This window comes from Sardina pilchardus, chromosome 1 (genome assembly GCF_963854185.1).
Source record: "Sardina pilchardus chromosome 1, fSarPil1.1, whole genome shotgun sequence".
NCBI classification, from domain to species: Eukaryota; Metazoa; Chordata; class Actinopteri; order Clupeiformes; family Clupeidae; genus Sardina; species Sardina pilchardus.
This window is the reverse complement of record NC_084994.1, coordinates 22515673-22540674: the sequence shown is the minus strand read 5'-3', so window position 1 is coordinate 22540674 and position 25002 is coordinate 22515673. Positions and strand designations below refer to the sequence as shown.

At 41.9% G+C, this 25002-nt stretch overlaps 1 protein-coding gene across 1 annotated transcript; it reads left to right on the top strand.

Moving 5' to 3' along the window:
• Positions 1-13707: 13707 nt before the first annotated feature.
• Positions 13708-18080, top strand: LOC134085036 (XK-related protein 8-like). The gene is made up of 3 exons (XM_062539918.1): positions 13708-14058; positions 14617-14807; positions 16804-18080. The coding sequence occupies exons 1-3, from the start codon at positions 13724-13726 to the stop codon at positions 17508-17510; spliced, it is 1233 nt and encodes a 410-aa protein (XP_062395902.1). The 5' UTR covers positions 13708-13723; the 3' UTR covers positions 17511-18080.
• Positions 18081-25002: the final 6922 nt, after the last annotated feature.

The window sequence follows — 25002 nt, the reverse complement described above, 5'->3', positions numbered from 1 at the left end:
GACTTGCATTCTAGGAATATTGCCGCCATGTTGGTAGCGCACTGAACGTGATGTCCATTCATTCAGATGCAGAAGACAAGAAACAGAAATATAGTATTAGCTGTGCTGTGCCCGCAAAGTTTTCACGTCATGATCCCGAGCCCTATAAGCGGACCCGTACCACACATAAGAGGCGGAACTGTATTGCAGATCCGTACCACACACAGTAAGCGAACCCGTACAGGTCCGCTTCTTGTGTGTCGTACGGATCTGCAATACGGGTCCGCTTATTGTGTGTGGTACGGGTCTGCTTCTTGTGTGTGGCAGAGCCATAGAGAGAGCAGAGAGAGTTGCGACACGCTTTGATGTCGCCGCCACGCGATCAAAAGTTCCAAAAAACCTGCGCTGAATGGCTGAATTCCAGGAGGGTGGGATGTAGCTACTTCTAGATGCTGGAAGGTGTAATAATTTAACTCATTAACTACTGACCAAGAGATTGGCTGTAAATAGTTCCAAAAGTCCCATAACGAGGAAATAGCCTGGAAAAAGCACTGCCATTTTTTCCTACGGAGGTCTATGGGAGTGTCGCCACTCTGTTTTATCTACCGCTCTGGTGTGTGGTATACGGATCTGCAATTCATGGGTTTCATCAGGTCCCTTTCCACAGGTGTATAAAATGAAGCACCTTGATTATCAATGCAGACTGCATGGTGATTGATACACCTGTGCTAAGGGACCTGATGAAACCCATGAATACGGGTCTGCCTCTTGTGTGTGGTACGGGTCTGCTTCTTGTGTGTGGTACGGATCTGCAATACGGGTCCTTTTATTGTGTGTGTGTGGCACGGGTCCTCTTATTCTGTGTTGTACGGATCTGCAATACGGGTCCGCCTCTTGTGTGTGGTACGGGTCCACTTCTTGTGTGTGGTACGGATCTGCAATATGGTTCCGTTTATTGTGTGTGACACGGGTCCGCTTATTCTGTGTTGTACGGATCTGCAATACGGGTCCGCTTATTGTGTGTGGGCCACATCTGGCCCACAGTCAGATACCGTAGGTCCGCTACATACGGATCTAAAGGCTTTCATGCGGATCCGGCCCAAAGGAAATTGCTATCTGGGGAGGGATTGGGAAATGACTGCAGGCCGGATTCGAACCTGGGTCCCCATGGGCACTCGGACCCATACATGGCACGAGCGCTGTAGCCTGTTGCGCCACAGCGCCCCCCATGATCATGCTTTTTTGTACAGCTGAGGAGTTGGGCAGCTGAGTTCTGAGCCAACTGCAGGTGGCGGAGCTGAGATACTGTAGATGGATAGATAGATAGATAGAAAGATAGATAGATAGATAGATAGATAGAAAGATACTTTATTGATCCCCAAGGGGAAATTCAAGTGAGTGAGTGAGTGAGCAATGCCCGTGTATAGAGCATTGCAGTAGTCCAGTTGAGATGTGGTGAAGGCGTGGATGACTCTCTCTGGAGCAGGGTATAGACTTTGGTTTCAGCTAGGGTTCTTAGGTGGAAAAAGCTTTTCCGAACCATTGCACTGACCTGCTGCTCGAACTTGAAGGCCCTGTCAAAAATCACGCCCAGATTTCTGACAGAGTGCCTGATGTCGGAGGTAAGAGGGCATCGGTGGAGAATGCATCTCTTTTTTCTCCCTCATTTACGCACTCTGTCTATCTATCTCTTTGCTAGTGGTGTACCAATTTGCCTCTTATAATAATTAAGAGGACAGACTGCCATGACGCACATTGCGATTACGCCGCTCCGTCCGACATTATCTTGTGCCAACTTTGCCTTAAATTGGGACTTAGGCTACAGAATGTTTTTTGTTAATCTATGTTATTTTATTACAGTTTTTTTCAATCGCTAACAAGCTTTTGTCCATTCAGTTGACACATTTTCAAAACTCTAAACACAGTTAGCACAGCATCGGTCTTTTGTGGCCATACCATTCACACATTTCATGTTGTTTTCACACAGTATGCAGTCAGTGAATACATTTTCACAATGCATACATTTTCTTAACAGACAAACTATACCTCCCAACAAAACAATGGATCGTTTTTGTATTATTTTCGAATGTTAACACACAACATCCCACAATAGTTAAAACAATATTCCAAACCTTAGATACAGTATAAAAACCTCTGCTTCTGCAATGTTATCAATTCAAAAGCAATATATCTCAGCTGATAATAAACAAACAATCGAATAATTGACACACAGATGATTTATGTTGGGTAAATTGGGCCAGCCACAGCTAATTCCAGTCTATCTTAGACTCAGTGGCAGGGGTTATTTCTCTCTATTACATTGAAACTTACACAGTAAAAAGAGGAGGTGATGTTTTTGGAAGCAGAACCAGAAAAAGACTAATACTGTAATGTCTGGACGGGGAAGAGTAAGAGTAAGGGGCCCAGGGAGAAGAGCAGGCCCAGGGAGAGATGCAGTGAGAGGTGCAGGAGCACTGAGAGGAGCAGGTGCAGAGATTAGACACAGTAATATTGTGCTTTTTTTTTCCACCCCCTTTTTATCTGGGCTTTTTGCTGTTGTTTCTTTGCTCAGAATGCTCTTGTGTTTCATGGATATTTTGTTCACTGCAATGCTGTAAAACTTTTTCTGTTCTATCATAGTCTACTGTAAACAGTATTTATACTGCACCTCCTGTAGGCCTAGTAAACAGTAAAACATACAGTTCCCAACCAAGAAATTTAGTGTAAAAATGCTGGATTGCATGCTTTGCGTGCAAATACCTGTAAAACTGAAACATAAAAGTCTATGCAGTTTTTGTAATGTGAACAGTAGCCAGTATTTTGAAACCTAGTGTACTCTGATTGACTGCATGTATCTTGTGAAGTGAAAATAAGTTTCATTCTTTGACAAAATAACTTCATTTTGAGTCAGGTTTCCAGTGTTTTGGTAAAGTTAGTGTGTGCAGAGAAATGACGAGGTAGTGTATATGTAACAAAATGTGGTGTAAGAACATGGGATGTGCTTTTGAGAGGAAAATTATCAATTTGGCCAATTGTGTTTTGTAGGTGAGAGTCTGTGTTTAGAGTTTTGAAAATGTGTCAAATGAATGGACAAACGCTTGTTAGCGATTGAAAAAAACTGTTTTGTTCATTTTTGTTTGATGTCTGTCTTGTATGTCTTGGTGTCACAGGTATGCCGACGATTACGCCGGTCCGTCCCGCATCTTTTGTCTTGTGTCATTGTTATTTTGTAAATTTGACCCTTAAATCCAAGTGATTTACATTTTTGTTGTATGGTAATTGAACAGTAATTGTCTGGAAAATACACATTAATTACTTGTAATATGTGGTTTGAAAATATTATTACCATTAAATTGCAGAAAGAGAGAGAGATTTATAAGATTATCAGAGTGGTAAAGTACAGCCCCTGTTTTTTCAGTATCAGGGTGTGAATGACACATTCAGTATCCCTCAGGAGACCAACTTTGATTTACATTGTTCAAAGTACAATGGAGAACACAACGAAAACATACCTTTATGCTTGTCACGATTAAGGTGAAGTTCAAGTTGATCCTAGTTAGCAAACAAAGAACAAAAGGCTGTTATTTATTTAGGAATTAGGAATTGAGAATTAGGAAATAAGGGCATGTATCTGGGAGCAAGGTGTCACTTAGCAACGAGGGTCAGGTTTGACTGTTGGCAAGACAACCTGCTAAACAGGTTTGTCTGTCAGGATGCCAGGATGAGGTCACCCTCCCTATCTATTCCCTCTCCTCTCCTGATGTGGTCTAAACAGATTCCTCAGTCCCATTGTAATTAGTTATTGTTAGCACAGAACTATGCGTTGCCTAACGTTAGCTAACATTGGCCTAACCTTGGTTACAGATGTTAAACACAGCGTTCAAATACGTTGTTGACTTGGACATCCTTATTTATTTGATTTAGTTGGTGTTGTGGTCTACTGCCTAACTTTATTCAGAGCAGACGCTTATCTCGGTTGAGATGTGACTTGAGAAAGGGTGACAAATACACACTGTTGCCCAGCCTCATGGGATACCTTGTGTCGGAGTCGAATGTGCCCCATGCACACCGTTTGACCATTTTAAACTTAAAATGTCAAGAAAAAAACATATAAAAACAAATGAAAACTGACTAACTGCAATGCATTTCAATGGACGTGGAAGCAGAGAAGGTCTAAGTGTATTGTTAGCTATGCGCACTGTGATTGGCTCGTCACATTTGGGGGCATGGTTTAGCCTTAGGTAAATTGTGAACACAGCATTGTAAATGTGCCTGGAATTTGACTGCTGGGTCATTTATCCTGTCTGGCTTGTCTGGTGAGATCTCTCCTGTGTGTGTGTGTGTGTGTGTGTGTGTGTGTGTGTGTGGGGGGGGGGGGGGGGGCTGCTGCTTTCTCCACTGAGCAGCAATTGTTTTCTAACCCTTTAATGCATAACATGGGTCAAGCAAAGATCATAGAGCACTAACTCTAACTCTGCTATAGCACTCCATGAACTCCTCAATTAACCTTTTTTTTGTTCATTACAAGACTTGATTTACCATAAAGCCGACGGTTATTATAAAGTGGCCTAGTGAAGCATGCCATCACAGGGTCATCAACATCAAATTGTTACACAGAGCCAACTTGGCTTAGTACAGAGCTTGTTTCCTGAAACCTTTCACAGAGATTACTCTTTCTCCAACATTTTACCACTACTTGATATCCACGTGTGAAACCATTGGCAGCTTCTAAGTGTTGTCTTTAAACCTAGTCATATTAGCTTGAACTGTCATGGGATTCTGGAGATTCTAGAGTGTTAAATAGGCTGTTCTCTAGCTCCCTCTGAAGCCTGTAATCGTGCTTGCAACAATCGAGCGCTCCCTATTTTTTTTAAGCAATCACGTTAGAGGGGAGGAATCGCTACCTGTCAGTCACAGCTTGTGCACGCGGCTATCCAACGGCTGCTACTCTGCTGCTCACGTACACAACCTCATCTCCAGAGGGGGAGGGTTTTGGGGGGCAGTTTGGAGCTTGGTAGAGGTTGGCGGAGGGACCTGAACGTTGTATCAGTTTGAATTTTCCGACCTTAGACTCGGAATTTTGAAGGCTTGCCGACGGCAGCTTTATAAGGCAGGGAGATTTTTATTTTTTAAGGCCAGTTATTTCATGGATCCAAGAGACTATGCACACTGATAAAGTCCCTTTGGCCTTTGGAATTAAAATAACCCCACATCCGTCACAACCCTTCATCATACCAAGAGGTTGGCATGGTTTTATTTCAGTTATTACTGTAATACAATGGAAGTCAGTGGAAGAGTAAGAGGGTCACTTGTTTGAGCTAGGGTAGACTAGGCCTGAAATGTTGGCCTGAAAAAGTGTCTAGCACATTTGTTGTCTGATTTGTTGCAACAAATGTATACATCTTATCATGCTTACTCTACTGGGCTAAAACATCTTCAAAAAAGCCTGATAATTCAGGCTCCGATATTGTCTTTGTTTTGAGGCCTGAGGGTATCCTGTTGTAAATAGACCTATGAAGTTTGCCTACAAAAAAAGCTGCCGTCTTTGCCCAAATATGAGATCTGGTATTTCTTCAATTTTCAATTGTTTTCAAATCTGTTAAGCTCTCGCGGGGACGATGACATTAGAAATGCAGACGTTTTTCGCTACACAGTTTTGTACACTGCCGTCTAGTGGATACTGTGATCTTCGGTAGGTGAAAACAGCATACGTTGATCTTTGCTACCCCAAAGCTTAACTTACAATGCAACTTGCCAGTTAACGTTAACGTCAATTAACTCCCGGATCTCCTTATATGGGCAAAGATGGCAGCTTTGGATCCTTTTTGTAGGCGAACTTCAGAGATCTATGGCAGACAGATGAAACATTCTAACATTTTTGTGTGATGTTCCGCAGCCATTCCTGCTGGATCTGCATACCCCATGGTGTCGCATCACAACAGAGAGGTGAGTGAATCTATGTAGAGAGTGAGAGAGTGAAAGAGAAACATTGAGACACAAGAGAGAGCTGGCATAGATTTGCATTTAAAATAGAATATAAAATGCTGGTGTGTTGAAAGTGTTTGTCCTATAATCCCTTGAAGCACTGTCCATTGGTATAGCCCCCAAAATCTGTTAATCGTGTTCATCTTGATCTCTCCTCCAGCAACCTAGTCAGTCTCAACGTGTCATTGTGACCTTTTTTTTATGAACATGAATGTTGTTTACATGCAACACCAACATGGTATAATGACCATTCATTAAGGAGTTTTGAGCTGATTCTTCTGACTTTTGAGCCTATTTAGCTTGTTGCCAGCCACTGCAACCAAAGATTTGTGTTTTGCCATCAACACATTTTCAAAGTGTTTCTCTTGGCGGAAACCTTTTGTTAACCCTGACCCCACTCCAGCCCTTTCCATGCTCCAACCAATGTTTGTTCACCAATGACAATGTATTGATGATTAGTCAACCTCCTCTGCTTAGATACTCTGAAAATGTTTTTCATATGATCAAAATATATTATTAACATCTCATACAAACAACTCATAAAAGATATATGTTTTTTTTTGTTTCAGAAATCTGATGTTGAGAATAATGATCTCTACCAAAACATGAGACCAAAAGACCAAGAGCCAGTCTACCAAAACCTGGACCTCAACAATATGGAACAAGAAAATAGAGCACATGCTGATCCTTCAATTGAGAAATCCTGACTGGAAACATTTTGAAACGTGCATACAATTCTCTACTGTAATTGCCTAACTATTAGCCGCGGCTTATACATTGATTTTGTTAAGTTTGTTAGACGGAGGCTGTTACAGTAATATGGTATAAATATGGTTTTGTTTCTTTGTACTTGCATAAAACTGTTCTGTGGTTTATAATGTGGCTAATACACAGAAGATTACTGTAATTGGCATAAAAATTCAATAAGCAAGAGAGGGCACATTTCATTTTCAAATGTTGGTATAATGTCATTCAGGCTTTCCTGATTATGAAAAAGCGTATACACATTAGCAATTATGAGAATTTGGACAAAGGATTCTTAGGTTTTGATAGCAGAGTTCTAGTACTGATAGTAGAGTTTCAATTTGACATAGATGTGAAAGGTATTTTTCCTAGTGTTGTGTTATGTTTACTTGTGTATAGAGTTTTGGCACAGTGAGCGAAGTTTTGCAAAATGTGTTCAAGCAAAGGGCAAAAGCTGTAAGTGATTATTTGTTAATGTCTAAATTGTGCTTAACTAATGCTTAATTGTGTATCCTTATTATTAAGTGTTGCTATTTTTATCACTTAATAAAATCAGTTTATTTACATGCAGTATATAGCCTGGTTAACGCCTACCACTTCTCAAATGAGACGTGGTCTGGCAATCAGACGTTCATTTTCTCGTATTTGAAAAAATGGCCAGATCCGTTCATTGGGCGCCACGGATGTCTATCAAATACGCATAGCTCACCCAACTCGTTCGTATGCAACGCTAAGGGCTGCCGTAAATCCTTTGTCGTCGAATGTAGACGCAAGAAGGCAACGGAAACTTCTCGGATGTTCTGTGATTGGTTCGCCAACATCAGGCGAACATTTGGGCGTTAGTTTCCAGACTGGCTTAGCAGCGGGATTGAAATCACCGCGCAAGGCAGTATGGGAAAACCCAGGCTATGCAGTATATGTACATTTCTTGCATTTTTTATTTCATGGTTTTCTTTCAAACAATGCACTGAACTATGTTTTGAGTTTACCAATGTTAAGAATTTTGATTAGATGAATGTTTCTGTTTCGTGTAACACAGTGGATAGAAATGCACATTTTATTTCCACATCGTCTTTTCTTTTGCACTTAATGAGGTGTATGCATGGAAACTCCAGCATCACACTACTCCAGATGCATACTTCTTGCACGAAGACAATTACATTATCAATGTGTAAATCACTGTTTTTTTCTTGCAAGGTTTGACTTTGCTGTCTCTGCTCTGTCTTACATTTTATTAGGAGGAAATAAATAATACATGTGTACAGTATGTACAATAACTTGGTTTTATTTATTTATGCTTTGGTTTTGTCCCCAACACCCATTGGGCCCTATTATGCACCCAGTGTTTGGTGGCACAAAGCGCGACATCAGGTTTATACCACTGCTTGGTCAAATTTCCTATTGTGATGCGCTATTTGGAACGTGCATTATTTTTCGATGTACCGCACGGCTATAAAGTAGCTCCCTTCTTTTGGGCTTATTACACAATACCGCACGTCAGGTTTATTCTTATCTTACACTCAATACAGTAAAGAATCGCCATCTGCTGCACTTTTATTAAACCTTGTGGCCAGGGATGTAACAATTAGCGACGTCTGGCACATGATATAAAAATGTATATCTGACACTCTCTAAAAAATCATTACGACACTGACAAAGAAAAACCTGGTCTAAAGCAAAAGGCGCATATAAAGCAGGAACTTCTCTGCAGGATGAATGTCTGTAGGATATTAATTTAGTAATTTGAACATTATTGGGTAAGTGTTGCTTTTTTCAGGCTATGTTTTTGATGTTACGCCGTTACCATTTTGTCAGGGTGATGGGGTCAGTGGGGCATGACATTTCCTCTAAAGTGGTGACTGACAAAAGGTTTGATAACCACTGCCTTAAAATGACATTTCCAAAATCATGTTGATGGCACAAGTTCTTTGTTTTAACCAGCAGAGGACACTCTGTCACTGAAATCATTTCAGCAGCTTTAGGAATGACGATAGAAACACAACACTTCAATGTTATGAAAATGTTTGACCAGCAGAGGGCAGTCTGTGTCACCATACAGCACGCAGGGGCTTTAGGAAAGACGTTACATATCAAACATTACCTTAATAAGAAGCAGTGGGTTGGACCAAAAACAAAATCTTCTTTAGTGTCAGTAGTGCTTAGTGCAGTATATAGATATATATATATATATTCACTTCCTGTCACTCTTCACTGTCTCATTAAAGGCATAAAAGGCCCCACTTTAAAAAGGGGACAAATAGGGACAAACCTTCACTGATAAGAATGATTTAGAGTCCAGTGTCCATTACTTTGTTTACTTTACATGTCCTTTATTTATAGCCTGCTTTTACCTTGTATTCGTTTACTCCCTCCCCCTCCCTCCCTACACTTGTCTCTTCGTTTCTCTAGAACTGCGATGATATCACACATAGAGAGGATGTGGCTGACCCACACATATTGTGTGTGTGTGTGTGTGTGTGTGTGTATTAATAGGATCCTGCAAGGACCAACAACCCTTCTTGTGTCACCTACACTACCTTTCAAATGTTTGGGCTCTCTTATCCTTATTTCTTAACAAATTGTTTTTGTCAATGAAGATGACATGAAATGAATCAGAAATACACTCTAGACATTGTTAAAGGCGTAGTTCAGAACTTTAGACATAGGACCTGATTTTCAAGTTAGCTACTAGGATATTTATCAGTGGAGACATTTCATTCTGTAAATGTGTGCAGTTGGACTGAACAGGGATGGTTTGAGGGCAGCTGTGTTTTTTCCCCCTCAGATGTTTGGTATGGTAACATGCAGAGCAAAGAGAGAAGCAAGTCAGAAACCAAGCCTCTGAATTTTGTTTATGAATACAAACATAAAACATAAAGGGTGTTCTTATTTAACTAACACTATTTTGTCATCATTATTTTCTATTCTAATACTAGCCACTCATCAACTTCAATGTCACACGCCCTAGTGTCAGTGAGTGGTATGTCACACATACAGTACACAAAGGAAATGACAAAATCACTAAGCCTGAGACAAATATACTAACATGTGTATAATCATTAGCTGCAGTCTAATGTGTTTGACAGTCATTGAGATATATCTGCCTGTTGGTTCTCACATAGTGGACAGCATAAGAAAACCTGTAAAAGGAAAACATAATGCATGTATGTTAGTAGAACAATTATGGTATATAACTACTCTAATACTACTCCTCCAGTCTCTACACCCTACTTTACATGGTATGACAACATGCAGAGCAAAGAGAGAACCATATGAAACTTGTTTATGAATATAAACATAAAGGGTGTCATTCAATTTCAAATACTTCTGCGTCATCATTATTTCCTATCCTAATACATGGCCCTTCATCACCTTCAGCCCATGTCGCATGTCTCACTTTCTGGAGTGGTGTGCCACACATATTCTCGATGTCAGGTTCCTACGTCACAGTCCTCCGCCATATTGGAATTGGGGAAAGAACATCGTCTCCGCCATAGGAACCCATGCAATTTAGCGTCAAAAGGTAGTAGTCAAACTTTTAATTAACGTGTCATTTTTATAATTTGAGTCATTAGCTGGAGAGACTAAGGCCTGATATATGCACAAATCGAATTAGGTAGGTTTGAATTAAACGAGATGCCCGTACGAGGTACGTGAAGACCGGTGGATCTTCACTAAAAAATGAATGGGTTCCTATGGCGCGGCGGAGATGTTTTGTTTCCCCCATTTCAATTTGGCTGCGGCCATGAACCTGACATCTATTTGTGTATATATCAGGCCTTAGTCTCTCCAGATAATGACTCAAAGTTAAAAAATGACACGTTAATTAAAAGTTTGACTACTACCTTTTGACGCTAAATTGCATGGGTTCCTATGGCGGAGACGATGTTCTTTCCCCAATTCCAATATGGCGGAGGACTGTGACGTAGGAACCTGACATCGAGAATACAGAGGAAATTACAAAACCTAAAAGCCAGAGACAGACTAGTCCTGTGTGTATTATAATCATTAGTCTAATGTGTTTGTCTCTAAGTTATCTCTGCCTGGTGGACCAGTTACTGTTTCTACGGAGTGTACGGCATAAGAAAACCTGTTAGGATGAAGATTGCATCTTCTCTCCTCATCTGCCTACTCTTAGGTATTGTTACTACATACAAACACAATCTTGTCCATCACCTGAACCAAATTGTTTTGTTTTAAAGCAGTCTATTTACAGCTAAGAGAAACGATAGAGAGAGAGAGAGAGAGAGAGAGAGAGAGATTAGTGTGTCAATTGCACACTGAATGATATATGCGCTGTGGTTGTGTTTTAGAGCATTGCAGATTATGAGAATGATACAACAAGAGATTATGTAGTTCCTCTCAGCATCATGACAAACCGAGACTGTCAGAGCCTGAACCCCAACACCATGCAACAGGACTCAGCCTATCAGAGCCTGAACCCCAACAACATGCAACAGGACTCCATCTATCAGAGCCTGAACCCCAACAACATGCAACAGGACACAGTCTATCAGAGCCTGAACCCCAACAACATGCAACAGGACACAGTCTATCAGAACCTGAACCCCAAAAACATGCAACAGGACTCAGCCTATCAGAGCCTGAACCCCAACACCATGCAACATGACTCCATCTATCAGAGCCTGAACCCCAACAACATGCAACAGGACACAGTCTATCAGAGCCTGAACCCCAACAACATGCAACAGTGTGTCGTCTATCAGAACCTGAACCCCAACAACATGCAACAGGACTCAGTCTATCAGAGCCTGAACCCCAACACCATGCAACAGGACACAGTCTACCAGAGCCTGAACCCCAACACCATGCAACAGGACTCAGCCTATCAGAGCCTGAACCCCAACAGGACTCATTCTATCAAAGCCTGAACCCCAACAGGACTCAGCCTATCATATCATGTCATCACAGTGAAGTCCACGGCTGTGTTTATATGCAGCTGTGGAAAAAAATTAAGAGATTACTGCACATTTTTTTTCATGCCATCCTATGGTTGCTGACATTTCTGTTATCCGAATGAGTTGACAGCCATATTCAAATGTGGTCTCTTAATTTTGAATATGATTATCGACTCATTTGAATGTTACTCAGCACACCATATGACATCAGAGACATCTGCAGTGATCTCTCTGGTAAAGTTCCATATTGTTTATTCCTCACTCTCACTCTTAATTAGAATATGATGACCAGGGAACACAGTCAATATGTACACCGTATTTAAATACGTATAAAATGTAGTCGTTGTTCTGAAACCAGCTGCCATTGGAATTGTTGTTTAAGATTTGTTATAATGTAATTGATCTCTTCATTAACAAAAGAGTTCAGGGTTTGTGGCCTTATATGTTGTGCAAGCACTATGTTTTGAACAAGTGCAAAATCTTAAAATGTCTAAGCTCATTTAACACCTATCTGCCAGCCGGAATTTCACTTCATACATACAGTATGTGGGCTATACATTAACTGTTAAGGTTTCATTCGCTATCTTCATTGTCCGTGACTGTGAAGTGAAGTGTTCGAACACTTGTTTATGTCCACAGATGGACAAAGTAAGCTGGCTTCACCAAGTGTCTCCACGGCACAACAAGGCTACTGTTCTGTTTAGATTCAAGTTTAATGTGTCATCTCCAACCTTCACTTTGATGCGGCCTTGTACGCCCTGCTGATAGTTGGTCCTGATAGGTTTAATTTGTGCATGTAATTATTTATTTATCTATTTTTCTCTGCGTTTTTTTTTTTATTAGTGTACTGCATGTTTATGACTGCCTGACCATGTTGTGCATATAACGCATGTTTACTTGTGAGCTTATTTGCATGTAGTAGCTTTTTGTTCCTTGTTTATTAGAGCTGCATGTGCTGCATGCACATTAGCATAATTATTGGGTTAACTCTCTTGTAGCTTGCCTACTGTATGTTACAGCCTCCTTCAATGTAGTTTTCGCATTGCAGGAGCAGCTGCTGTGTGTGTGTGTGTGTGTGTGTGTGTGTGTGTGTGTGTGTGTGTGTGTGTGTGTGTGTGTGTTTGTGTGCAGTGAAGCTATTCTCCCATTGATGTGACCACAGTTTGTTGCACTGCTCCAGGCTAATGGGGCCTTCAACAGCCTTCCATTCCCTGCCTCCAGTCCCACTGCTAACATGCCATTTGAAACCATACTGGCTAATGCTAAGTTATTCACCATGCTAAGAGTGTGCTAATATAACCACAGTTCTCATCACACACACTCTCTTTCTCTCTCTCTCCTCTCTTTCTCTACAAGTGCAGTGTACTCTAAGCAATCGGCAGGTGGTGGGGTCCCTTCACATTTCTCGTAGCACTCCCCGGGTGTCTGTCCTTATCTCTGGAGTACAGTGTGTGTGTGTGTGTGTGTGTGTGTGTGTGTGTGTCCTCTGGACCCCTTTCCCCTCCTGTGGTCCGGCTGGTTCTTGTACGCCCTGGCCCTTCTCCATTTCCCTTTTTCTTATGTGTCCATAGACATCGTGTGCTTTCTGACAGGCAGCCTAAACAGTAAACAGTATTGAGTGTGTGTGTGTGTGTGTGTGTGTGTGTGTGTGTGTGTGTGTGTGTGTGTTTGTATGGTTTGTATCTTTCAGAGGGATTGCTGTGACCTTCCCTCTGTGTTGTATTTTTTACCTCCGCCAAGGAGGTATATGTTTTCATCAGGGCTCAACCATGTCATACTGTATCTTGATGAAGGGGTGTGTGTGTGTTTATATGTGTGTGACTACAATTATGGACATAGCTAAGGAAGGATGTTATATCATAGCCGAAGGAGGAGGCATACTCCCTTTAATTGTGTTTTGAGTTTGAGGACTTTTGCCTTTTACTTTCTTTTTCACTCGCGCCTTCAGTTGTGCACACCCTGGAGACTATTACAGTTCACCCTTTGGCTGTTCTTTTTTCTTTTTCTTTTTTTGAGGAAGTCAGCCTGTACTGTACACTGTGTGATACTTTTCTTAACTTTTCTGAGAGGACATCACAGCTCCACTCCAGAAGAAAATGGCCGCATCCTTCCCTTGTACCCGCAGTTGCTCCTCAGACTGTATTTTGAACGTACTCGCTCTTGTTTTCTTTCTCTCAGACCTGGTGTCTGACGTCTTGGCAGTGGCGAGTTTTTATCAGGAGCAGGCGTACGTCAGCATGGGAGCGCTGGTCTTCCTGTTGGCGGGATCGTCTGTGCTGGTGCAGGCGTTCAGCTGGCTTTGGTACAGCTACCAAACTGGCTCGGAAGAGCAGAGGAGCTGCCTGTCTACCTACGCGTATATGGAAAAGTACTTCAACAACAGACGCTTTCTCGGGGCACTCCATGTGTGTCAGATGGGAGTCTTCCTCAGGTTGGTGATTGTTTTAGGTTTGTGTTAATCAGATAAGCACTAGGTCTCCGATTACAGAGGATGTTGTGCCCCGTCAGTTATCAGTGCAAACGGGGCGCAGGAGTAATCTCCTGCAGGACATTATATTACTTTATCAGTGCAAACGGGGTGCAGGAGTAATCTCCTGCAGGACATCATATTACTTTTCTTTTCACAAGTTTTCAGCTCAATTAATCTGACCAACCACTCAGAAGCAACACATATCTAATCCATGTTGGTTGGTATAATCTTAGTTTGTTTGCTTCCATGAATTATTTGAAGCGACACTGTGGATCTTTTGGAGAACAAATCTTGAGAATTCTTAAACTAAATATGCATGTCATGAATATTTAAGATTATGCCACTTAGACAGCTTCATAACTTCATTTTATATTCAGACATGGTCTACAAATTGACAAGCGTGCTTCATTTTGGCGGAGAGAATGTGCAGGACTCTGCGGTCATATTTTGTACCGCTTTGCGGTACATCTAGTTTAGCAAGCTTTGGTCAGACTTCCCTCTGTGGCTGACTGTGCGCAGGCTCGTCTGCATGATGGAGATCTCCTGGCGCAACTTGACCTCAAACGCGCCCCTGACGGAAGGCATCGCTGTCTACCTGACCCACGACCTCAACCTGCTCTACCTCATCGAGGCGTTCGTCGAGAGCGCACCCCAGCTCACGTTCATGACCGCCGTCATCGCGCACAGACAGGATGTGGAGTGGGTCACAGGTACGTCTCTCTTGATCACTATGCAGTGAGTACGTATATTTGGAGTTTGCCACAGGTATCCACTAACTAGTTTCACCTGGAGTGCTGCTTGGGTGTATAGAGAAATAAACTCCTCTGGTGCTCATCAGCTTAGAGATCCAGCACGATTTTAAATTCCGTAGTGAGTCTGAGGCAAAGAAGCTTTTAATAAGCTTGGCTATCAATTAAAATCATGGCAACATGGCACTTTATAATAAACATCCGTTATAAATGGTTAATTGATGCTTTATTTTGAAACTATAATTAAACATTTAATAACTTAATAATCATAAATTAATCATTTGTAGATAACAATCAATGATTACTAAACACATAACTTACAAATATATTATCAGCTTATGAAAAAACAATTTATTCATATATAACATACTAAAAAATATCTGTTTAGTGATAACTTGATTTCAATTTATTTTATATCAATAAGCTACATTATTATTGCAAATATCGTATTATTAATAATGACATATTGAGTTATTATTAATGATTACAATGCTGCTTGGGTGTATAGAGAAATAAGGGTACTCTGGTGCTCATCAGCCTAGAGATCCAGCACAATTTTAAATTTCATAGTGAGTCTGAGGCAAAATGCCTTTAATAAGCTTGGCTATCAATTAAAATCATGCCAACATGTTTCAGCCATAATGGCCGTGTGGCAGGTATACCTCACAGTCACATCCATGTTACCTCTATGCACAGACGCCAGAACCATTAACCAGTCAGTGCTTTGTTGTCACTGCTGAATTACACATTACAGGAGTTCTGCAATATTGTATGGACAGCATATAATCACCAGTGAAACCAGCATTGCATTTCAGGTTCAACTTAGGTTGTGTGAGATAAGTAAATAACTTTGAAAATGTAGTACTACTAAATGTAGTAGATGTTGTACTTTCTGCATTGTACCCAGTCAAGCTGTAACTAACTGGTAAACCCCCAACATCCAGTGTGGAGTCCTCTCAGTCTGTCTCACACTCCTGGGAAATAAATCTGCTCTCAAGACATTACATGCAACAAACAGGAAATTCTTATTCCTGCTTCCTCTTCCGACTGAAAGAGTTTAGGCCCTCTGTGTGTCTCTGGTCAGATATATCAGGGATTGGCAACCTGCCAATCTCTCTCTCTCTCTGTCTCTCTCTCACACACACACACACACACACACACACACACACACACACACACACACTCACACACACAGAGACACACAGACACAGACACTCACACACACACACACACACACACACACACACACACACACACACACTTTACATAAGCATGATTCTGCTGACTCTCTAAAGAGGCAGGGATGCCCAAGTCTTTGCCTATAAAGGTCCAAAGATGAATGGGTGTAGGGCTGCAGGGCCTAAAGATGTACTGTAGACTATTTTTGTCAGTACGGCACTGCCCCAGACAGCGCTCTATGGTGTCCCCAGGCAGCTAGTAACTCGTGTCATGGGCCTGTTGATCTCTACTGATAGAAGCTCCACAGTGCCCTGTCTCTTACCTGTGGTCAGACAATGAACTGCAGCCAACCAATACAAAGCCAATGGGACAAAAGCCATTACATTAAAAATGAGAAACCTGATTATACAAATACGCTGGAATAATAACAAATACATCAGGAATGAATAATAAAGAATAAATCAGAGATAAGCATGTTGACATCAACAACCAGGGATCAAATATAGGTTACTATGGGTAGTGTGTAGTACCTTTGGACCGTATAGGTCACTAAAGCATTAGTTAAATTAAATTGTTTTTTTTTGTTGCTGTTGTTGTTTTCTCTCGGAGATTGTTTCATATTGATGTGCAGCCTTATAAGTGTGCTGCACCAACACATGTACAGCATTTAAAGTGTGACATGCCAACATATGTGCAGCTTGTACTGCACCACCATGTGTGCATCCTTTTAAGTGTGCTTCACCAACCCATACCATGTGTCCTGCTTTCATCCCTGCAGGGTTCAAGACTTTGGTTTCAGTCGGTGCGATCGCCCTCAGCGTGGTCCTGTACCACCGTTCCATGTGCTCCCTGCACGAGTGCAAGACCCGAATATCGTGGACTTCGTCTCTCCTCTACTTCCTGTGGAACTTTCTCCTGATCGCCCCGCGCGTGGTCGCCGTGGCTCTCGCTGCCTCGGTCCTGCCCCCCGGGGCAGTCGCCGCCCACTTCCTCTCTCTGTGGCTCGCGCTCTTCCTCTGGGTCTGGCGCCAGAACACACACTTCATGGACAGCCATGCCGGGGAGTGGCTCTACCGGGCCACCGTAGCGCTCGTCTGGTACTTCAGCTGGTTCGACGTCTCCAAGGGCGGCTCCCGAGGAAGAAGCGCCGTCTATCACGCCGTCATGGCGGCCGACATCGCACTCCTGCTGACGCTGTGGTGGTGGCAGAGTCACGGCGATCCGTCCCTGTTTGGCATGACGGCGCGGGGAGCGGTCGCTCTAGAGGCCGCGTCCTACGCCATGGGAGTCCTGGCCAAAGTAGCGTACGACCGACTGTTCCGCCTTAAGGAGTCGGTCACCGTGGACCCGACGCCGCGCTCCGAGGAAGGAGGGTCGGAAGTGGACGTGGTGGACTTTCCTGTCTCGGTTCAGTCGCGCCCGCCCGCACCTCCGACTGCGCCGCAGAGGAGGATGGACATGCTGGCTGAGCATTTCTACTCGTAGCGCGGAATAACGTGTGGATGTACGGACTTTTGTACAGAACGATGTAGGCATGTAAATATGATGTACACATATACGAAAAAATGTACAGTTGCACAGAATGTACAGATCAGAATGATGCACACATATACGAAAAGATGTACAGAAGATGTACAGAATGTACAGATCAGAATGATGTGCACATATACGAAAAGATGTACATATGTACAGAATAATATACGGATATAAACACAAACAAAAATGTATCCTGACAGCATGAGAGATAGTTTTCCCGGAGCAAGCTTTGCTGGTTAATTACTTTCGGCGCATGCGAAAGGCAGGAGGAGCAGCAACGTTGCAGAGAGGTTTGTCTGGGGTTTTCCAAGGCTATGCTATCTTCCGTTCAGACCTTGATGGGAAATGGAAATAACTGCTCTCACTCACACGTCACAACATTTAAACACACCTGACAGAACTGTGAAATTAAAATAAAAATGGTGATGGTAAAGCTGCACTTGTTTGGTGTTAAAATAAATCAGTAGCCTATTTTACAGACTTTGGAAACATTGGAAATAATCCATTGAAATAAACTAATAATGCAAGCTTGTGTTGTATCATGATTCTGCAGTGCCGTCTATAGGCCTCTGTTTGTTTTTCGTTTCTGCATGTAAACACAGATATATGATATGGGTTACTCTGAAACGTATATTTGTAAACAGGCACTCAAAAATTGAAGTCTAAGTTACAGAGTTGAAGACTGTTGACATCAACAAAATTCAAACAAGCATAAATGAAAAAGACAAAACATGAAGATCAGCATCTGTCCACATCATCCATTACAGTCTTCTTTGTTAACCCAAACAGTCATCAGGTAAGCGAAGTCCCAGGGAGAAAACTTCACCAACAAAACTTTGACAAATATTTGAAGTGTGATAGCTTTAATATCTTCACATAAAGATTTGTTTTATTTCTTCTATATACTCTAGAGTATAAGTTCTGTGAGGCAACATGCAAGTGGCAGGTTAAAAGGTGAAGTTGCTTTCAATATACAGGATAATGTCTCCAATGCACATACAGTACATGCACATACACAATACGCACACATACACACACACACACACATTATTCACACTCAAGTATAACCCATATACGTTTTCATACCCCTCTCCCTTTAACCGTGACCAAAGTGAATCTAAGATCATTCCACTCAATAATTAAAATTCTGTCCTTGTGTTGTCAACTGTCTTGTCCCTCTGTTATGTGTTGCATTGTCTTATATGTATCTTATGCGCTGTGTATCTTACATGTATCACACTGTAAGTGGTGCTTTCATCTCCCCTCGCCTTATGCATCCAGAAGGGGAAAAGGGAGGGGGGCAGTTCACCTCTGAGTCATACAAGGTAGGAGGACTGTCACTGCCGCTGGACTGGTTACACATACGCTTGCTCTATTTTGTCTTCTCTCTGTCACCCTCATTCTCTCTTCATCTACTGTATCTATCTCATCTCTCATTTTGTTCAAGAGGTGACAGAGACAGAGAGAGGAAGTGGTGGGACTTGGCAACTCTGAAATACACCGGAAGTGCTCAGACCTCAAACGGAGAAATAGAGCATAAAAGGAAATGTCCAGTTTTAACGATGCTTGCCAGTGCTTCTTGCGACAGAGCACACAGCACAGTTCTTGTAAACACACTTCTTGGTCAGTTTGGATCTTCTTGACCTAAACCCACAATGAAGACCCTCATCACCCTCCTTATCTACCTGAACTCATGTAAGTCACCACATTTTAAGAATTATGGGTCAAGATGTGTTTCAACATTTGACACTCAAGGCCACACAGCACAGCAGCCAAGCTACGTCAGGTCTGTTTCTGGTTTTAGGGTTTTATGGACAGAAACCATTTTAAGAATGTATGTAGCCATACATCTGTAAGATTAACTTGATATTAACCTTACCTATTGTAGCTGGGTTAAATTTTTGCCTTTGGTTTCACATCATTAGGGCCCGAGCACCGAGGTGCGGCCACTGAAAGTGGCTGCACCGTAGGTGCAAGGCCCTATTGTTTTTGTGGCTGCACCGTAGGTGCAAGGCCCTATTGTTTTTGCTCAGATTATTCTTATTCTCTTTTCCTCTTATCCCGTGCGGCCGTTTCACCAACTTGGCATGCTCCAAAACTCTTTTAATTTGGCAGGCATATGTAGAATTGCATTTCATGCTCAGAGACAGAGCCCTGGCCTAGGGTGTGGCTCAGGGGGTCTACAGCGCCACCTACCGCGCTGTCTGTTGTGGTTGACACGTGCATGCACAAAAATGAACCAAATTTGGTATGCAGATGTGTTGTATGAATCTGAACAACTTTTACATTTACACTACATATTGAATCTTAAACAAATTTGAGTTATGATTATGATTATGATTTTTGCACATCATGTATTTTGAAACACTTCTCCTAGACGGTTTATCGAAATCATGTCATATGAGCAGTAAAAGGATCTTGAGGGGTTGCCCGAGAGGAATTGCGAACAGATTTCTGAATTTTCGAAGCATATCGAAATGGCGAAGGTTTGAATTATGGCGACTTATTACGAAACAGGAAGTTGGTGTTATAGGCAGAAAAAAGGTTATAAATAGGATGTAATTTGCCAGCTACATGTGGAATTGCTTCTGCTAGTTAGGGACAGAGTTCTGGCCTAAGGTGTGGCTTCGGGACTCTATAGCGCCACCTAGTAGCACATTTTCTGTTGTGGTTGACACATACATTCAAGAAAATGAACCAAATTTGGTGGACATATGTGTTATTGCTATCGCTAGTCAGAGACAGAGCTTTGGCCTAGGGTGTGCCTTAGGGACTCTATAGCGCCACCTAGTTTGTTACCTGTTTTGGGTTGACATTTACATTCACGAAAATCAATCAAATTTGGTGGGCTTGTGTGTTGTTGCTATTGCTAGTCAGAGACAGAGCTCTGGCCTAGGTTGTGGCTTAGGGACTCTATAGCGCCACCTAGATTATGTGTTGTGGTTGACACGTACATTTACGAAAATGAACCAAATTTGGTGGTTTTGTGTGTTATTGCTGCCGCTACTGAAAGATAGAGCTCTGGCCTAGGGTGCGGTTTAAGGACTCTACAGCGCCACCTAGTGTGTTGTCTGTTGTGGTTGACGTGTACATTCACGAAAATGAACCAAATTTAGTGGACTTCTTTCGTAATGCTATCGCTAGACAGAAAAGGAGCTCAGGCCTAGGGTGTGGCTTAGTGACTCTATAGCGCCCCCTAGCGTGTTGTCCGTTGTGGTTGACACATATATTCACGAAAATTAACCACATTTGGTGGGCATGTGTGTTATTGCTATTGCTAGTCAGGGACAGAGCTCTGGCCTAGGGTGTGGCTTAGGGGCCCTATAGCGCCACCTAGCGCATTGTGTACTGTGGCTGACTCATATATTCACGAAAATGAACCAAATTCAGTGGGCTTGTGTGTTATTGCTACCACTAGTCAGAGACAGAGCTATGGCCTAGAGTGTGGCTTAGGGACTCTAGTGCCACCTAGTGCATTGTCTGTTGTGGTTGACACGTAAATTGACCAAAATGAACCAAATTTGGTGGGCACGTGTGTTATTGCTTTAGTTATTCAAGGACAGAGCTCTGGCCTCGGGTGTGGTTTAGGGACTCCATAGCGCCACCTAGCGCATTGTCTGTTGTGGTTGACACATACATTCACGAAAATGAAACAAATTTGGTGGGCTTGTATGTTAATGCTACCGCTAGTCAGAGACAGAGCTATGGCCTAGAGTGTGGCTTAGGGACTCTAGCGCCACCTAGTGCATTGTCTGTTGTGGTTGACACATACATTCACCAAAATGAACCAAATTTGGTGGGCATGTGTGTTATTGCTATAGTTATTCAAGGACAGAGCTCTGGCCTCGGGTGTGGCTTAGGGACTCTATAGCGCCACCTAGCGTGTTGTCTGTTGTGGTTGACACATAAATTCAAGAAAATTGACCAAATTTGGTGGGCATGTGTGTTGCTCATGCACATGCCCACCAACACGCACATGTTGCTTTGTTAGATTCCGAAATGTCACAGGTCTCCGCACCGCAGGTGCTCGGGCCCGCCATCGCCGCTTGCGGCTATATTTTTCACATTAATTCTTTAAACAAGAACGGAAGCGTAGCGCATGCAGTCTAAGCATAGTGTCTGTTTGCACCCCTGATACAAATAGCCTTGGTCACACAGCTGAGCTATTCACACCCACACCCTCCCTGTGAGGTAATAACTACACTTTGCTTGCATGCAAACATGGACATTCATTTTTTTTTGCTAGCAGAAAGCGAAGAATTCTGAAAAGTTTTGGCACAAATATCCATTCAAATGATGCTACATAAGATGATACCCTTAGCTTGTGTGAGTTACACCGTTTAGCTTATAACTCCAGTTTAACTATCGGCTTAACATTGTAATCCACTCCTTCTCTTCTGTGAGTTACACCATGTAGCCTGTAAGGTAATCTCCCAAAAGAATTGGCATATTCCTTTAAGTTGCCTTTCATCGGGACTTACCATTGCAGAGGTTTCCCTTTCCAGCTTCCTGATAAGTACCATCATTGGTCCAGTCTCTCTACGACTTTTGACTGAACAGTGTACTATATGTACATGGAATCAAAATATTCCATACAAGTAGAGAGAAGATCTGAATCCAGCCATACATTTGTGACTTTATTCCTATGATGAATCATATTAACACAATGAATGGAATTTGTGTTTTGGGGTTTTATAGGTTATTGTGGGGATATCATAAAGGAATATGGACCTCCTGCTGGATTAATAACCATCGGATGCCAATATGGTGCACATTATGCACACAGACACAAGTACTTCTGCAAGGGTACAGGATGTGACATCATTGTATCTGATGAAGAGAATGGACAGCCAATCTCTCAGAGACTGAACCTGACTGACAATAAACAGGAAAGGAACTTCCTGGTGACCATGACTAACCTGACTGGGGAAGACACAGGAGTGTACTGGTGTGCAGCTGGAGGAGCATCACCATCAGACACACCAGACCAGCTCAGGGAAGTCCACATCCTTGGTTGGTTCCTTTGGAGTGAAAACCTGAAAAACTATATACTAATATACTAAAGTGTACTTTTTACTTATGTTTAAGAGTTGGATCATAACCTCAGGCCTTTCTTTCTTGTGTATCTATCTATCTTTCTATCTTAAAAGTGAATCCAGTCATTGGAGATGTAGGAGATTCAGCAACATTCAGATGTCCATATGAAGAGGGCTATCAAAATAACAGCAAGTGCCTATGTAAGGCGAAGTGTGACTTCTGGCCAAACAACTGTGCGATTAAATCTGAACAAGGGCAGACTCAGGTTGAAGATGGACAATTCTCTCTGTATGATGACACCGCTGCCAGAATGTTCAGTGTGACGATCAGAGGACTGAGAGCCGAGAATTCTGGGAAGTACGTTTGTGCAGTTATCACTGGAGTAAATGTTGTACCCACTGAGCAGCAGTTACTTGTCAGAGAGGGTAAGTGACAAACAAACAAACAACAAATAGAAACAAAAATAGATACAAACAAAAACGGCAAACTTTCTCCTAAGTAAAGGACCATTCACACCAAAAACAATAAGCATAAGGATAATGGCAATAATGTATCATTCTATAATATGGATGACAACATCCACATATAAACTATAACAATAACACCATTAAGATTGTTGGGCTCATTTTCAGAGTGATTTTGAGACCAATTCAGTTGGTAGGTCCGACGTTACGGGCCAAACAGCTTTTTTTGCGGAAAGACATTTACTTGCACAGGCAGATGGTTTTTGCAACTTGTAAACATAGTCATCATCACCTCCATTTTAGCGATTGTAAAACAAAATTACTAAACCTTAACAGAGTCATTATTGTAGCTGCATGTGCAGCCAGAAGATATATTTAAGGGAAACGTCCAGGCTTCCGCGAAAAATAGGAATTGATTAGGTTGAGGCAACAAGTCGTAGTAAGATGACAATTTTCTTAAAGGTTACTCGGAATAGCGGAAAAAAATATTTTATTTTGTAACAAAACAAGTGAGTCTGAGAGCCACTGGACCCGGAGAGAGATTTATTATCCCATTATTACATCATCACTTAATAACCGAATAGAACGATGACAGCCAATCAGAATCCATCAAATTTTAGCTGTCACACTCATCATCACAAGGAGAAACTTTCCTTATCATTGATCAGAGTGGACAATTTCATCATTATAGTTATCTTTTAGTTATTGTTCCTGGTGTGAACAGTCCGTTACTTGAAAATCCAGGTCCTGTGTGTCCACAGGTTTCTATAATTCTACTAAGGCTAGCCTACTCCAGCTCCAGAGGTAGCGATGGAGACTTTTACTCTTTATTCAGGATTTGACCCTATATAGTGAAACAGCATGTACTCTGTCTCTCAAATATTGAAAAAAAAATAATGGTGAGTTTTAAAGGAATAGTTCGGTATTTTACACTTTAAGCCCATTTTCTGTATTGCCATGAAAACGAGTGTTTGACACCGAAATCTCGACGATTGAGCCTGTTTGTGGAATTTGTTAGAATGGAGCTCTGTATGGCTTTAACACTTTAACATTGCTTGCTTTATGCATGGACTATTCTGTCCTTAAAACACCCCTAAATGTTTGTTTTAAAAAATGTGCAGTTCACCGAGTGGTTACTGGTCTTCAACGATCTTCTATAGCAAGTTTAGCAGCGAAATACAGCTTCTGCCATCTTTTATCATGGATTTTCGAAATCCCGGAAGTACTTTTTCAGATACCTCACAACCGTGTGTGCCTAATATAACACAACAGAATTTGAATTTCACTGTGAAACTGTTTTAAGGACAGAATAGTCCATGCATAAAGCAAGCAATGTTAAAGTGTTAAAGCCATACAGAGCTCCATTCTAACAAATTCCACAAACGGGCTCAATCGTCGAGATTTCGGTGTCAGACACTCGTTTTCATGCTAGGCAATACAGAAATGGGCTTAAAGTGTAAAATACCGAACTATTCCTTTAATTATTTGCCATTTCCTTTCCATTTAACAGTGGTGGCAGGAGATGAAGGAAAGTCTGTCATCATCACTTGCAAATATCAAAAGGCCAGCAAAACTGTACCCACATATTTTTGCCGAGCAAAAGACGCTGGGTGTGAGTTCAAAGATTTCCTGGTGTCATCACTGGCTCCGAATCAGGGCAAATATATCTTAAATAAAGATAATAATCTTCAGCCTGAGTCTTCTGCCAAAATTTTCATTGTGACCATCACTGACTTAAGAGAAGAGGATTCTGGGATATATTGGTGTGGAGAAGTCGGAGAAGAAACAAAGACTGTGGTCAGACTGGAGGTCAACAAAGGTGAGTTCTTACAGTCTTATATTTCTTGAAGACGCTGTATGGGTCATTCCATGTGAAATCAACAGATGCGTCCCACCTATGAAGTATTTCACAACACTACTAACCTCAAAACAACTCGCTT

Excerpts from the sequence above, each read along its gene's own strand:
- LOC134085036 (XM_062539918.1), top strand. The coding sequence starts at position 13,724 with ATGGCCGCATCCTTCCCTTGTACCCGCAGTTGCTCCTCAGACTGTATT. Across the intron at positions 14,059-14,616 it reads CAGATGGGAGTCTTCCTCAG|GCTCGTCTGCATGATGGAGA; the intron begins GTTGGTGATTGT and ends GACTGTGCGCAG. Across the intron at positions 14,808-16,803 it reads GGATGTGGAGTGGGTCACAG|GGTTCAAGACTTTGGTTTCA; the intron begins GTACGTCTCTCT and ends TCATCCCTGCAG.